At 27.1% G+C, this 18,023-nt stretch overlaps 1 protein-coding gene across 3 annotated transcripts in view; it reads left to right on the top strand.

Annotated features, from left to right (window-relative positions):
• Positions 1-18,023, top strand: part of LOC111638112 (putative RNA-binding protein Luc7-like 2) — a 75,686-nt gene that overhangs the window by 50,091 nt on the left and 7,572 nt on the right. For all 3 annotated transcript variants that reach the window (XM_023383757.1, XM_023383758.1, XM_023383759.1), the window contains 4 exons: positions 5,039-5,149; positions 6,707-6,850; positions 11,656-11,832; positions 12,050-12,189. In XM_023383757.1, the coding sequence (XP_023239525.1) occupies positions 5,039-5,149; positions 6,707-6,850; positions 11,656-11,832; positions 12,050-12,189 (572 nt within the window). The remainder of the gene's footprint in view (positions 1-5,038; positions 5,150-6,706; positions 6,851-11,655; positions 11,833-12,049; positions 12,190-18,023) is intronic.

Genomic DNA, 18,023 nt, shown 5'->3' with positions numbered 1-18,023 from the left:
GTATTAATATAAATATTATATTGTAGAAAAATTAATGATAGAAATAAACATGTTAAGTGTTTGTTAAATACTAATAAAATCATTATTAAAAATGTTTTAATTGCTTTGCTTTTTTATCCCCTTCATTTTATTATTGTAATTTTTATTGATTTGACAGATTTTTGCCTATCTTGTTACATTCTGTTTGTTACTTAATCAAACAACTGCTTTTCTTTCGCAGGCTTCACTAATTGAGTTTTATGAAAAGTGTATTTGAGAATCTATGTACAATTTTCTTGCCCTATACCTTTAAATTTTCAAACGTATAACTTTATCATACAATTTTATTTCTTACTCGTTGCTCTTTTATTAAAAAGAGAATAATTCTAATTGGAAATTGGTTGCTATTTTATTACAGATTTTTTAAGTTTTAAATATGTACACTTGTAGATATTTTGCATATTTAATGAGAATTTTCTCTCTCGCAGTAATTGAAAAGGGTTATATATTATAATTATGAAATGGAAACATCTGTTATGCAATTAGTGCATAAACTGTAACCATTTATAATAATAAAAAATATCATTAAAATATTAGTGTATTTAAACATAATTACAAAGCCAAAATTCATTTTATCTAAATATATCTCCTTTTAAACTTTTTCATTTTACATAAACTAATATTTTCATTTAAAACTTTGACAAAATGTTAGAGGAGTAATAATATATATAAAATCTTTCTTGGTATAAGAGTTATGTCTCATATCTTCAGTAAAATTGTCTTTTTTGATTTAATAGTTAAAAATTATTTAACATTTTTTCTGGAGAAGGAAAAATAAAAACTGCTTTACATTGCATAAGTCATCTTCATCAAATTGCAGTTTTCAAACTCTCAAACACAAACCTGTATTTACTTTATATAATTCTTAGTGTTAAATGGGTGTTATCTGATGATAACACCATTTAACACTAATTTCAAAGGTAGAAAAAATGGTCTTGCCAAATTGATGTTTGACTATACTTATTGTAATATATTTGTTATACTGTGCTTTCATCAATTTAATCTTGGAAAAAGTTATTTTGAAATTCTTTACTAATTATTTTGTTGTCTGTCTAGTATATCTGACAAAAATAATATGCATTTTGTATCGGAAGACCACTCAAACTACTGTAGTTTAAAATTATTTCAGAAGAAAAAAAATGCTTACAAAAATTAATTTCAATACAATAGTTGCTTGGTTTTATAATAATTAGAAAAAATTGTTGTTTGGTTTTATTGAATATTTGATATTTTAGTATTATTGAAATAAATTTTAGAAAAATTGGAATATGGAGAAGAGAGAGAGTGAATTATTTTTGAAATTTATATATAATTTACCCATGTATTTTGAATGTAATAATTACATAAAACTATGCTAATGATGAAACACTTATATTAATAATATTGATAGTGTATTTTTATTCTATATTAACTATCTTATTCTTATGCTTATCTCATCAAATACACTTTTAAATTATTAGGTATGCTTATTTGTAATACATATTATCATTGTTGTTTCCTCTCTCAAATTATTCTGTGCTGATTGGACTATTTAATATTCTTTACTGAGATGTGTAAGGAATAGGATTCCATTCTATATAAGATCTAATGCTTGATGATAATAATACAGGATTTGATGATACATAGTTAATACAGAATGCTTTTCAGTTAAAATAATCATTATAGTACTAAAATGTTTTTACACTCTGAATTACTTATTGTATCACAGTAAGGAGTAACATGTTTTAATTTTGTTGGAATTAATTGCACTACACACTATTTATATTTGACAAATCATTTTATTAATGATAAAAATAAGAGAGACAGGCTTTCTAAAATTCTTAGGCGATCACCATTTTATTTTCTCTCATGTTCTAGAACAATGTCTTTTATTTTTATTTTTATCAAAAATTTTACCATCCAACAGAATCTCAAAAACAAATCTTTTCATTAATATCAATTATTCTTTGATTATATCTTTCTAGTACAGTGGTACCTCAGGATACGAAATTAATCCGTTCTGAAACTGAGATCGTATCATGAAAATGTCATAAGGTGAATCATTTTTCCCCATACGATTATATGTAAAACCAAATAATGCGTTCCAACATGAAAAACACACTCAAATTAAAGCTAAGTAATACATTGAAAAAAATAACTATAGTAAGCAAAACACTGAAAAATGTGTTTTGTAGTTGTAAATGTATAAATAACCACAATAGAATAATAATTGATAAAAAAAGTTAGTTTTATTTGCACTTTACCTTTGAGGATAGACGACGGTGGAGGTGTAAACTGGTGGCGGAGGAGAGGGAGAAGGGAAATGATACTAAAACTTAACTTACATAACATAAAGTAACAATAACTTAAAAATAACTTAGAAAAGATTAAAAAAAAATTAGTGTTGTTTTATATATACAGTGGTACCTCGGTATACGTCTGCTTTAGAATACGTCCAATTCGGAATACATCCTGTTTGAATGAAACAATTTTGCTCGGTATACAACTTAATTCAATTATACGCGCCATCTATGAACAAGTATCACTATCTGTGTATTAGACCAGACTAGACGTTTGCGGTGTCATGATTTATAACTTTGTTAAATTTCTTCTGATTTTAATTTGTAAGTAAAATTTTATTATTTTTATTAATCATGAATTGCAAAAAGGCAACAGAAAAATAAAAAAAATGACTAGAATCACAATGGAACTGAAAAAAGAGATTGTTGAGAAATATGAAGGTAGCATCTATGTTCGAGATTTAACTGTTGCACACCGTATTCCGAGAACGACGATATTAACAATCATGAAAAATAAAGACATTATTAAATTTGCTAGCATTGCGAAAGGGGTTAAATCAGTTTCTAAACAGAGATTGAAGACATTAGATCATGTTGAGAAATTGCTTTTGCTTTGGATAACTGAAAAACAGTGTGCTGGCGACAGCGTATCGGAAGAAATTATTTGCGAGAAAGCTAAAAAGATGCATGATGATCTCATGAAAAATCAAGCAGGAACTAGCCAGGAAAGCGAGGTGTTTAAAGCCAGACATTTTTTTACATGAGAACGGATTAATCATTTTACATTACTTCTTATGGAAAAGGTTAGTTTGGTATAGGTCCTATTCAGTATAAGTCCAAACATCAGGAACGGATTGAGGTCATATACCGAGGTTCCACTGTATATTTTTTTTAATTTTTATTCACTGCTTTTTGCTTTCTTTCCTTTACTTCCACCAGCACTTTCACTGGATAGAGGTTGCTTGGTAAAATATCTATCCAAAGAGGTTTGGCTTTGCCTACTTTTTAAAATGTTTCTAAAATGACTTAGGCAAATGTCATTAAACTGAGCAGCAATACGGCCAGTGTGAACCTTTTCGGGATGTTTCTTTTCAATAAAATCAGTCACTTTCTGATAATACCTCAAGATTTCCTTTATCAAGCAAGATCCTTCCACTACGAAGCAAACACATGGACTGAGACCGATGAACAGAAGTGAATAATTATCTATCTAAGATTTAGAGAACAGCAGTGAATTTTGTTTTTAGTTCTAATACTAGCTAGTTGTACATTTTAAAACAATATATCCTTTTTAGCTTATGTTTCTTGAATACATAGACCAGGAACAACAGATACACTTTTATACTCAAATACAGTAAATTTTCACATAATGTCATTCATTGATAGGTTCTTGAAAACTGATTTTATACAAAATGACCAATCATGAAACCAGTTTCACCACAGGCTAGTTGATATAAATTAGAATGAAGTTCTTATGGCATATTTCTGGTCACAAAAAATGGAAATTACAAAGACCTAAACACTTCTAATATTAAACAATGAAATGAAATGTGAGCTATAATATATTTAAGAACAATTAAGGAAACAAGTAAGATGATGATTTACCCAATTTTTTTATGGATCACCGAGTGACAGGTCATAGCAGCCATGGTGGTGGGTGGTATGGAGAAGGGAGGTTTAATCCTGAGTGCTGTACACTTTACAAATTTTTATCTTGTGGTTAAATGTATTTATTCACTCATTATCCAGTCTGCTTATTCCAGTTCATGGTTGTGGGTGTTTAGTACCTATTTGCTTATTTTGACAGTCCAGGATGCAAGGGTGGAAAACATCCCTGGATAGGATGTTTTCTCTCTCTCTTAGCTATCCTGGGAAAATTTAGATATGCCAATTAACTTAGCATTCACTTATTAGAGATATTGGAAAAAAAATCACAGTACCTGAAAACAACTTGCACAGACAAATATAACATGCAAAACTCCATACAGACAATGCTATTCAACCAGGAATCAAGAAATTTAGATACTGTAACTTTTTCAGATAACTTTTGCATGTTATCTGTTGATTTTAACTTGGAATTACAAACTTATCAAACAGGCTTGTCTAAAGCCACCAAAAGTGTCTTTTAGAAAACAGATTCCTCTCTACACAGCTGACATATCCATCTGCCTTGCAATTTTTTTCCTAAACCACAAAAGATAGGTACTGAACATGTATGTCTCACTTTGTTATATCCTATTTACTTTCTGTGCAGTATATTTTAACTATTATTATTATTATTATTATTATTATTAAACTGCTTGAATTGTATCTTAAAAGCTAAGTTTTTATAATTTCTTCTGTACTAGACCTATTTAAAAGGTTATAATATTTTTAATAGTTGTTAATGGGAATATTATTTTCCTTTTTCAAATTATCATTTTTGGACCTTCCTAATGTTTGGATAAAATGAATTTTAAAGTAACATACATTAATTATCTTCGGTAATTGTTGCTTTGCAAATGCACTGTGAAATTATATTAAATATATAATATTTTTCAAAAAAGAATATGTAATCTACCATATCTGATACTAAGTCATTGTTTTGAATTACATTTTGTTTCATTGATACTTAAACATAGGTTATTTTTAGTCTATTAAAATAATTTTTTAATATGACGGAATTACATTAATGAAATAACTTTTAAAATATAAAATTTTTATTTTATCAAAAATATTAGGCAATGGAGCATCTTCAGAACTTTATAAATGAATGTGACCGTCGCACTGAACAAGCAAAACGGAGATTAGCTGAAACTCAAGAAGAACTTAGTTCAGAAGTGACTCTTAAGGTAAATTTTAATTCTGCATTAACACTTATTATAAATTATCTTTAAGTAATAAGCATAATTTTAAAATTCACTATTGTTTTATTGTTTGTGTTTAACTATTCTCTGCATATTAAGACAATAAATAGATTATCAGCACAAAACCTTTCTCACTAATTTCTAGCCTTATTAACTGGAGTACAAACGTTTTCGGCCTTCTTAATAGGCTAGGGTACACATTTGTACTCCAGTTAATAAGGCTAGAAATTAGTGAGAAAGGTTTTGTGCTGATAATCTTAGAAATAGTTCTAGCTACATATGCATAGTAGACAATAAATACAAAGTTTTTTTATATTTGGAAATGTAAGAATATTATATGATGATTTGGCATTTTTTCACAATTAAAAAATATTCAAAAAATGAAGTTATATTAACTAATTTCCAACATCACATTGTTACATATGATAATCATCATTCAATGTCACTTTTCTGGTTTCCTATTGTTTATATCAAAAGCATGTTTTTTTTTCATAGCTAATAAAACAGACAGACAGTAAAAATAAAAGTTATAATGTAAGAACAATAAAATCATAAACTAAAAGAATAATTAGTTGAATTTTAAAAACAAACTTTAAATTTATTTTTGACATACAGCAATTTCAAAAAACAAAATAGTTTTAAAGAAGAGAAAATGCATTTTTAATAGAAAATGAATAGACAAAATGTATGAGTTTGTGAAATTTACAATTGTTTATTATAAAAATTGCATTGATTTAGAAAAAAAATTGTTATTTTGCTCATTAAGGCATGAACCAGCAATATTGAAAATATGAGTAAGGCATGCTACTGCCAAACCATGGTCTTTAGTGAAATGTTCTTATAAGTAAAACTTATAAGTCACTCAGGATTTTTTAACTGATTTTTTTTGAAAACATTTGAGAAGTGCACTTTCTCCCTTTGCCCAATACCACACAAACAATATTATTGAAATTCCCATGGAACACATCATAACCTCTCCTTGTTAGATATAATAAAACTATTTCACATTTGTAACACCTACAATTAAACTATTAAAAATCTATATTCATGCATACATTTGGTGAATGATGTTTGATTTTTTAAAATTATAATCTTTATCCATACACAAATTAAGATAGTTTATCATAAATAATAATAATAAATTGGTTTACGTAATCCATATGATACAGTACTAAACTTTTATTTTGAGAAGTGTTATCAGTTGATTTTGGAGTTAGAGACTGGTAACTAAACACTTATTCCAAATTTCAAAAGAATACTTTTGAATATGCGATAAATGAAATATAGAATAATATCTATAAGTACTTATCCTAAAATCATTATTTTTGAATGTACAGTTATGAGTGTATTATAAAAATCTTGGATATATAATGAAAAGTTACATTGCAGAAAGTATTGAAATTTATATTAAAAAATTGTAATAAACATTGTGGTGTAGAATTAAAAAGGACAAACATACATTAAGCAATAAGGTGGTAATTGAATTTGTGCAATTTTTTAAATACTAAAAGCATTTATACATAAAGTAATTTCTTTTAACAGCTGAATCGTGTTCACGAATTAGCAGAACAAATTGGAAAGAAGTTAGCTGAAGCAGAGAAACAAGGTGCAGAAGGTAATGTGGAAGAATCACTGAAATTGATGGAAGAAGTCGAAGAATATCGGAAACAAAAAGCTACCGCTGAGGTGAAATGTCTTATCCATTTAAAATATTTACCTTATGTAAAATATTTCAATAAAAAATAATCAAAAATACCAAATTAACAACATAATAAAATCTTCAAAAATAGGCAGATAACATTGAAAATCAAGCTTCAGGTGCCATTTTGCTGTGTAATAAATTAGAATTAAACTTTGATGCTTCATATTAGAAAAATATTTTATTTTTGAGATTTCATTCTTGACTTTTTACAACTATTCTATTTTATTTTTTTTTATTTCTAATTCTTTTTTGTTCTTCAGGCAATGTGATCTTTCTCCATTCTGTGGTTCACCAGGAATGGTAAGGGATGGATTCACATTCAGATCAACTCACTTTTAGAATTCTCTGAGATGGCACAGACATGAATCTGGGCCCTCTTGAAAGTAGCAGACTGATACCTTTACCAACTCTGCCATCACTATTTAGTTTTTCTTCAAGAAGTCTATATTTATTCAAACATGTAATGTCAGTGAAATTAATGTAGATTTATTATATTACATATAATTCATGTGTTACACTTCTTCNTGAAAACCAAAATGAGTAGTTATAAAAATAAAGAATTAAAAGTAAATTTTATAAAATAGTTATAATACAATGCTTTATTATTTTATAATGCAATAAGGAGATGATTTTTATATATATAGTAGTTTGCTTTGTGTTATTTTGTAGACTGATGTAATCTTATCAGTCAACTTATACAGTATTTTGAATATTAAAGAGTAGTAATTAACTGAGTAATTTGTGTAATGATAGCATTATAACATGTATCTAATGATTAGTGATGATATAATTGGCATAATTTTGAAATTATATTTTATTATTTAAATTTTATATTTTTTCTATAAAATAGTATATAAGCATTTTTACAATATGGAAGAATTCAAAGCACAGAGCAACAAATGTTTTCAATTTAAAGTTATCTTAATAAAAGCATCTAAGAATTAAAATAAAACTGAATGTTATATACCTTGTCAGCTGATTGTTAGATTAATTATGTCAATACAAACAGAAATGTTAAAACAAACAATAAAAATAAAAACAAAATGTTTTTATTAATTGTTTAAAATCGTACATAACATGATGTCAACATCATCTTGGATAGATCAACACAGACAGGTGCGCACACAATGATTAAATTCTACTTTTGGTTGTGTTTATCAGATTGTGGAGTGGAGGTAGGGCAAACCCGTAAAACATCATTAAAATGTATTGTCATCACATGTAGGTATGTCCTCAAAATTTCAGCCTTCCATCTTAATTAAAAGTGGATGAAATTTGATTTGCTTGATTTGACGACATGATATAAACAAAATAAATAAAATCATTTAAAATCAGATCATATCGATATATTACCGATTAGATACCTATCAATGTAATTGTATTTTTAATTACAGTAGAGTGTCATTTATCCGAATTAATTGGGGACTGAGGTTGTTCGGATAACTTATTTTTCGGATAACCGATTATGTATGAAAAAATATATTAACCTATCCCGTGTTGAAATATCCATTGTGTGTTGCTTTGCATTGAATTTTCGTCGAGGTTAAGCCTAATGTAAACTTTTTAAAATAATAATTGTGGCTATTGTATCGTTAAAAATTATTTCTTTGTTTTTTACAAACAAAATAAATATCTTGAAAAATATAAAAACAAAAAAAAAATTATACTTTAGAAGTTAATCTAATATCAAAAGCGTTTGATTCAGCATGACACACAGTCCTCAGAAAAACACTATACAAAAGTGCCAGTGCTGCCAGCTAAAACACACCCACATCAACAAAAAAAAAAAAAAAATTGGAGTCGCCCAAGATATAGCCAAAGATTGCAGTGCCACAGCACTAGCAAAAATTTAAATTTGCCGATTGGAATGCTTTTGGTTAACCGATGTTTTGGATAACCGGCTTTCGGATAAATGACACTCTACTGTATAATGTTTACATAGCTGTTGCCTAACATACAAATATTAAAAATTTATAACAAAACTATTTGATTTATATAGTTCAGGAATGCTTGTAAAACTGTTAAAAAAAATGACAAATTTTGATTATAAATTTAATTGAAATATAGACAGTGAACATGTTGAAAAGTAATATTGTGATGATAGCAGATATTAGTTGGGAATATATCAATAGATAATAATTTGACCTAATTGTATTTAACCATTAGACTTCCAACAGTTCACCAAATAATATAATGTAAGAAAATAAGATATTTTTACATAATTTAATAAATGTTGTTATAAATTGTGAATATGATGATGGGTATTATGTGTCAAAAATTTTGTTGTTACAAAATAATTTTTGAACATATTTAAATGATAAATAATCATTAAAAATCTACTGAGATTAATAAAAATGGATATAACATATCTAGATATATATATGATTATTATTTCTTGATTTAGTAATCATTATAACCATCAATTTGCATTTAAGATTAATAATTTGAAACAAAATCCATGCACAGTTTTCGATGTTTATGTAATGCATGCACATACAACTACATTGTCAAGTTATTATACTAGTGAATTTATATTTTATTAAAATGCACTTCAGATAAATTTTTAATAATTATTGAACATATTAAAATTTAAATAATAGAAATAATAGATTGATAGGTAATATTCCCTCTAATCTTTCTACAAAACAAATATTCAGCACTGATCATTACTAATTTGTAAACATGTTTTGTAAATATATTCCAGAGGAGCTTAATCTTACTCTTGCATGATCCTTATCTATGCAGATTGTTTGCTTGGAAAGTGACACCATGGGCACATCAAGCATTTTAATTTTACCTTTAATCACTATTCACTTACATATCTACTGTTAAGTATTCATTGTTACTTATGTATTATTTCAAAATGACAGCAAAAATTTCTTTGAAATTTATAGAAGCAACAGCAATTTTGTTTTGAGGCAATTCTTATGAAGTTATTTTTTGCATTAATTGGACAATTAGACCTTCTAATTGAAAAAATTAATTTGATAGGACACATTTAAAAGTTAGAAATATTAACAATAATTACCATAATATTATAAGTTAGTCTGTTATAATAAAATACTCAGTTGATAAATAACTCAAAAAATAAATCTAAACTTGTGAGAAAATATGTAATTAAAAATCTTTTATTATAAAGAATAACTTTGAAATAGAGAATTTGTACAATTTTTACTTTAAATGAAAATTGGGGTGTTTGTAAGTAAATATCTTTCAGTTTGTATAGCTTGAATATTAAGGAAAAACATTCAGGGTTTGTGTTGTCAGAGAGCAGTAAATCTGTTGAAGTCAATAGTCAGTTTGATTGCTGTGAAGATACAAACCTGTGTAAACCAGAATTGCACAGCACTGAATATTTTTTCTGGTTTGGCAGGTTTCTATTTTGAACAGGTTCTTTTTTAACATAGAATGTTAAATATAGAATGTCTTCAAGAACATAGTCAATGTTCTTGAAGAATTTTTTCCATTTAGACAGATTTCCTTTTTATTCAGGTTCTATTTTGGACAGATTTTATTATGTCTTTGATGTTACGATTATAAACATGTATGCATGTAATTGATGTGATGACTTTGGAAAGTTCAGAAGTAATGTATTTCACTACTATATAATAATAATACAATTTCTACAGGTATAAAGTTACAAAGGTTCAATGATGATGATAATTGTGGATTTTCATATGCAAAAGAAATTAGTAAAAATTTCTGAATGATCTCTCATTCTGTTGTGAAGAATTACATTAATCTAATTATTAAAATGTTAATTTTTACTAAAAATAGTAATAGTATCATTTTACTATTACTATTGAAACAAGTTTTAATTAAAAAGAATGATGGCTGAAGTAGAAAAACAATTTTCAAGGTTTTCAGGGAAATGAAAAATTCTTAGAATTTCCATCAATTGAAATATTTTGATTAATGCTTTTTAGTAAAATTTAAATTTTTAAAATAATAAAATGTGTAGATTTTTTTCTTAAAGAATAAAAACACTATAGAATTGTAATGCATTTTCTTCTAGTGATATGCCAAACCGCATCAAAACTAATTTAAAATAATAAACTAAAAATTAACATTTTGAATGTATTATTATTGGAATTAATTGTGAAATTTTAACTGTCTGTTTTTTTACATAATTGACTTATTAAATTGAAAACTATATAGTAATATATACAAGCATACTTCATTCCAGAAATCTTTTTTTAAATTGAATTTTGTAAATAGGGACAAGTTTATTCATTACATCTTAGAGTTGAAGTTTCTATGTTGTTATGATGTAACCCACTCACTCTGTGTGTGTTTCCTAAATAATATTAAAATACTACAAACCACTTGCTTATCTTTCCACCAATGATTGTAATTAAGAAAGTTGATTAGGGTATTTACCAATTATAAAAAAACTAATACAAACTAAAAGAAGTAAACCTGTAAGGCATTAGACATTTCTTTATTTAATGGTAAGAAAGTAAAACTTATTTTCTGCTTGCTTATTGTCTTAACTAACTAAAATAGAATAAAATAAAATTCTATTCATTGATAAAGATTTGTAGAGATAAAATTTACTAAACTGCACAACTGGATTAGGACAAATGAATACATAATGTAAATAAAACAAACTGGCTCCTTCTTTACATTATGTATTCATTAACTGTAGAACATCAAATTTTCAATCTTGTTGCACTCTGGATTTGAATATATTGTTGTAAATGTTGGTTGATGCTTGTATGGAATATTTATGTATATGTGTGTATTTATAATTCTCATCATTTTATTTAATGGATATTATATTTTACAGCAAGATTATAGAAATTCAATGCCAGCATCTAGTTACCAACAACAAAAGTTAAGAGTGTGTGAAGTGTGTTCAGCTTATTTGGGAATTCATGATAATGACAGACGTCTAGCAGATCATTTTGGAGGAAAACTTCATCTTGGATTTATTACTATTCGTGAGAGACTTGATGATTTAAAAGTGAGTTTTTCTATTAAAGCTTTTATTGAGACTTTGGGCATTATTCTTATTTAATTATAATTAATTTTTTGCACTAGTTAAAAAAAAAAAAAGAATTATTAGCTTAGCAATAGTATAATTGTTTTCTGCTGTAAATTTTGATTTTAATACCTCAATCATTTTATCATTTTATAATTTATTCCATTCTTGGTGATTTTTAAAAATTGTTTTGTTACAGAAATCTGTGAATGAAAGACGTCAGAAAGCAAGAACTGAAAGAGATAGAGAATTTGATAAAGAAGAGAGAGACTGGAGAAATAAATGGCCACCCGTAAGCAGAAGTCGTAGCCGCAGCAGAAGCCAAAGTCGACGTCACAGGTACATCAAAGTCTATTATTGTGTACCCATATATTATAAAATAATTATTAAAGAATGGGATTAATTTGTCCAAAATGTAAATTATTTATAGAATAAAAACTAGTTATTCATAAAATAAGAGAGTGCAATGTGCACAGTTATGAAATACAATGGATAGCTGTAATCAGCTAATATATTTGGAAAATTTTATTGGAAATGCAATTAAATATAATTTGTGCATGGAATTGAAGAAATTTAATGAGTTTTTTTATGTTTGATAACAGAATTTCATACTGAGAACCATGTACTTTTGCCAATCTGAGCTGCACTTAGTCTGAACCAATTTTGTTCTTTTATTTTATTTTTAATTGTCTACTTGGACATTACTCATGAATAGGACTTTACACTGGTGTTTAAAAATTGACATAATAATGAGAGTTAGTTCAGAAAAAACAAATTTTCTTTATTAAATCACCTGTAGTAGTAACTTTTTCTGTACCCTTAAATGTGTTTCGGGCTAACACACCCTTCACTAGCAGTATTACTACAAACCACTACAAGCAATAATAAGATATATTGTATATTAATTATGAAATAAATTCTTGGCAATAAAATATATATACAATGGGTGATTGTTAATGAACATAATCCGTTTCAAGACTTTGTTCACTATCCGAATTGTTCGTTAACCAATTATCGATTTACCATAGGTTTTTATGGGAATTTGATTAATTCATTCCGGAGACTCCAAAAAATAAATATATACTTTTTTACTATGTGTATTTATATGTAACAGTAAAAATACATATATGTGCAGTCTTGCATTTTTATTAGTCATGTTTTTTCCCATTTGCAGGGGTTAAAGAATCTGTCCAATGTCCATTGCTTTTCTCTTCTCTTCAGGATTTTTCAGAAGTAATTAATAATATTGTAATTGTAGAGATCCCCAATCTCATTAACCTTATTCTGATTTAGATGTCACTTTGGATGATCGTTGTTCTGACATCCTTCCACTTCTTCAAAAGATCTTTAGTAGCAGACATCGACATTGATCCTCTTTTTCAAAAGAAAATGCATTTTGCCAAGTTTCTTGGTATTCTTCATTTGAGAGTTCTTGGGGTTCTTCTGTTGTCAGATCAGTTTCAGGTTCCATTATGAGCTCTAAAATGCTCTTTATTTCTCAGATGTGATTTTCACTATTCCATTAGCAGCTTGAGACTTCTTGATATATCTTTCATAGCTAAGATTGTGCCTACTGTAGACCTGTCCAAGCCATACTGCCTAGCAACATCAGACATCTTGTTCCCACTTTCTACCTTGGCTATTATCTCTTACTTGGTTTCTATGGTGAGCACAGTTCTTGACACACCTCTTTTTAGGCTCCATAATAATATCAGTTTCTCTTTAAATAAAAAATTCAGAGAACAGAAATCAACTAGCCCACAAAAAATTGTTTAAATGCAAGGCCCAGAGGAAATTCGAAATTTGGTTTTAAAACGTTAATGAATATCTGATGGGACAATTAAACTTTCACCTTTCGTAAATAAATCTAGACACAAAACTTAACAAGTGCCTGTCCGACAATCTCGTGAATACTATAAAAGAATTGTTTGTCAGAAAAATAAAAGGCTGAATTTACAAAGGAGAGTTTCAAAATTCAGAGGAATACTATCCGATCAGTATATACCGGGTTGAACGTCGATGTTGACATCTCTCGCGCTCTGGAAAGTTTCAAATTGTTGCCTGAAGACAAGAGGAGACCAATCAGTATTTATTGTTTTGCATCTCTTCACCTTGTGTTTATTCTGTGAGGTGTTTGCTATCTGAACATGTGTTCGTTGTCCGAACATAAAAATCTTTTGCGAAAGTGTTCGTTATCTGATCTGTTCACTATCTGAACTGTTAACCGATCACTCGCTGTATTTTTTAAGAACTTGCAGTAAACACATATCCTAATATAATGTAAAATTGGATTATATTTCCAAAAATTACAAATTTACATAACTGCATTTTTCTGTATAAATAAAATAAAGCATTAATTTTTTTAAACTTAAAAAGGACATCAAGATAAGGTGATTCTATCAACCATTTATATACTTTGCTCTTTGTAAATGTCATCAAATATGGTGTCCCAGGATTGGTGGATTATTCTTCCTAAATTATTATTTATTCTATTTCTTTCTTTCTTTGTTTATATGTTCATATAATTGTCTTTTGTAATTATTAGACTCTTTCTTTTTAATATTTATTGTATTTATATTTATTTGGCAACTATAATTATTAGTGTTCTGCTACAGCAGAATTTGCATAATTCCCTTTTATTGTGCGTGCGTGTTTTATTCTTGTTCCTAAGGTCCTTTTAGTTTCACCTACATAAGTTTTGGGTGGATCACAACTACAATTAAACGAATAAACTATTTCTTTTTCTTCCATTGAATTTATTTTTTTGTCAGACCTGTGATATAAATATCGTTTAAATAAATTATTTTTTTCCGGTATTAGATTAATTTTTCCTTTTAATATATTTTTAACTCTCAAAAATTTTTGGTACATATGTTAAATTTACACATTTTTTATCTTTATCAAAATTTTTAGTTTTATTGCTATTACAATTAATCCAGTTTACCATTTTTCTAAAATTTTTTGGTATAACCATTAAGTAAAAACATTTTTATTACTTGCTCTATTTCTATATCCTGATTTTTGTAATTTACTTGTTCTATTTTTAATTTTATCAATATGCATTTTGAAGATATTAAATTTCAAAGCTTGTGGAACATTAGATTTATAATTAAGTACCCTTGGTATTTGCATAGGTTTTACAAATTTTTTGTATTTTAAGTTGTTATCAGTTCTATGAATGGTTATATCTAAATAATTTATACAATTGTTACATTCTTTTTCAACTTCAAATTTTATATTTGTTTCTATTAAGTTAGCCTGTTTTAAAATTAAATCTTCACTAGTCTTTCTACTTCGAATAAAAAATAATACAATCGTCTACATACCTATTATAAAATATTATTCCTTCAATACTGTATTGTTAATTTTTTTATCTATATCTATCATAAAGATTTTAGCAAGTCTTGGGCTTATATATGTTTCCATTGATATCCCATCTGTTTGACTATAAAAGTTTTCACCATACTTGAAATTATTATTCTCCATTATTAACAAACACAATTTAATAAACCAATTTGGAGCATTAATTTTCTGCAAAGAGTTTCAATATTTTTGTTATACTAGGGTACATATTTTTTTGTCTAAAGATAACAATTTTGTATATTCATTAATTATAATATTTTCATTATTTAACTTTTCTAATAATACATCACCATTTTTTAAACTATAATCTGAAATTTCTAATATATTAAGCTTATTTTTAAAAATTTTTCTAAATTATAATACACCCAATTTCTTTACATCAATTAAAGGTCTATACTTAAGTGGATTTTTATGCATTTTTACTCTAATATTAAATTTTGATATACAATTGTTTTCACTTTTAATTCTTCCAAATTTTTCTTCTGTTATTAAATTTTGTTTTTTTAAAGCCTCCAATTCCTTATTTAAACTATTTGACATTCTTTTATGCGGGTCATTTTGTAGTATTTTATAATCTCCAATTATAAACCTTCCTTATCAATTTTGTTCTTTTTTTCACTGTTTCATCCAAAGACAAAATTTATGTTTTATTTTTCAAAAACTTGAATTTGTAAAATTAATATGTACTACATATTTTAACCTAAATATAGATACCAAATAAGATTACAAACAAATACACACTTAAAATTTTTTTAATTGTTTTTGATTTTTCTTTATACAAAAACCTGCTAATCTGAACTTTTTACTATAACCTTATAGAATAGATGGCTGGATGGCGGAGCAGTCAAGGTGGCAGCCTAACACACTGGGGGATCCGGGATCAAATCCGGATGGGTCAAGGAAACCCCCGAGAATTTTTCGGGGGTGATCTGTTCGGATATGTCGGGCCCCGTCCCTTACCACCCGGTCGCCTCATTGTGGGCCTGCTATAGAAGGCCCTCTTAGTGCCCACCGGGCAGAAAGAGTAAATAAAAAAAAACCTATAGAATAATTAGTTTGGATTAGCAAGCATGCACTATATGAATGATAACTAAATAATGTAACTGAAAATATTAATGATATAATTATCAAATAACAATAATGACCAAAGTTTTTTTCTTGCAAAAGTGTTAAAAGAAGAGAAATTTAAAATAATTGTACTTCAATTATTTGCCTTTACAAATTTAAAATATCTACTGAACTAACTGAAAGCTGAATATTTCTGCTTTGAATATACCTGATAATCAGTGATGTAGACAAAGACCAAATTAGAAAGCTACCTGTTAGTTTGTAATAAAATGCAATTTTTAAATTTTGTTAATATGAAGTTTCTATAATTATTTACTATAAAAAATGTTTTGGAATTTAATTTTTGAAATGAAAGTTATTGAAGTAATCTATAGAATCTACCTAATTGTAAATTAATTAATTAAATTATTTCAAAATAATGACACTTTTAGTCTATACAACATGGTCCTGCTAATCTTAACTAACAGACCAGTGGTAGTTTGGATTAACAGGAATATGATGGTAAGGTTACGCTTACACCTTGAAGCCATTTTTTTATTGTTGTTAAGTCAAACAGTGTCATAGAAAGAATGAGCTGCAAGTGTACAGTTGACAAGTCCATTATTTTAGTTAGTAGACTGGTAGAAGCTGTGTGGATTAGTGTGACCAAAATGTAATGTAAAATATATTGAAAAGTATTTCCTAAAAGTTAGAAAACAAACAGACAAACTATTTAATCCTATGTTTCAAACATGATTAGCATCTTTTCCATAATTTGTCATTGGTGAAAAAAGGCTTAACTATTTATTATAATAATTATAAGTAATTACTGTATTCACCCAAATAGTTATTGGTGTCTCCAGTTTCAAAGGAACAAAAATTTGCTCTTATCCAAGTTTGATTTATATTTCAGTCTAATTAAAGTTTTCTTCAATTTCAATAACTGTCTGTGGTATATGTTGTACAGAGTTAAAGCAATCCTAAAATTTGGTGTGTTTATTGTTTAGCATTGCTAAATACCAGCTAAGTTGTGAACTGTCATACAACAGTCTACAAACTGTCCTTTAGAATTAAGTGTTATGCATGATTGTAAATTACCAATTATTTGATTGTTCAAAAATAATAGACTAAAGTAAGCCCTTTTTTAAAATCTTAATCACCAGAATCAACTAGTTTTAATAACTTGCACAGAAATTTTATTTTGGTAACTTTTTTATTTTAGTCCTATTAGTCTACTAGTCAAGTGATCATGAAACATTGGGAGAAAGATTCCTGAAAATTTACCATGAAATTTATTCTGTTTTAAATTATAAATATTTCTATTGTAATTATAAATTCATGTATTTGATATGATTATATGTTTTAAACTTTATAATTGTCTAAAACATTTTTTAAAGAAAATACGACTAGCAAAAATGAAACAAAGTTAGTTTATTTTCAATAGTCGTAAAACTGCAAGTATATTTTCCAGGATACACCTGAAATATGCAAGGAAGCCTCCTTCCCCTAGTGTAATATATATGCTGGACAGTCTACCACCAGGCACACAGAGTATTGTCTTGATTTCGTTCTTTAACTTTTATTGATTCATTTTTATTTGCTATGGATAGAAAAGAAGCAATAAGCTACAATTTGTCACTAATAATATAGGCATCCAATGCATATATCTTTTTGTGTAAAGCAAACCCTTTGAGTGCAATTTTCTGATTGACTAGGTATGATTTAAATGTGATTTGTAAAAATTACTATGAAATTCAATCAAA

This window comes from Centruroides sculpturatus, unplaced genomic scaffold (assembly GCF_000671375.1).
Source record: "Centruroides sculpturatus isolate CEXI.00-Female unplaced genomic scaffold, Cexi_2.0 scaffold937, whole genome shotgun sequence".
Lineage (NCBI taxonomy): Eukaryota > Metazoa > Arthropoda > Arachnida > Scorpiones > Buthidae > Centruroides > Centruroides sculpturatus.
The sequence above is the reverse complement of the archived record's forward strand: the minus strand, read 5'-3'. Positions and strand labels throughout refer to the sequence as shown.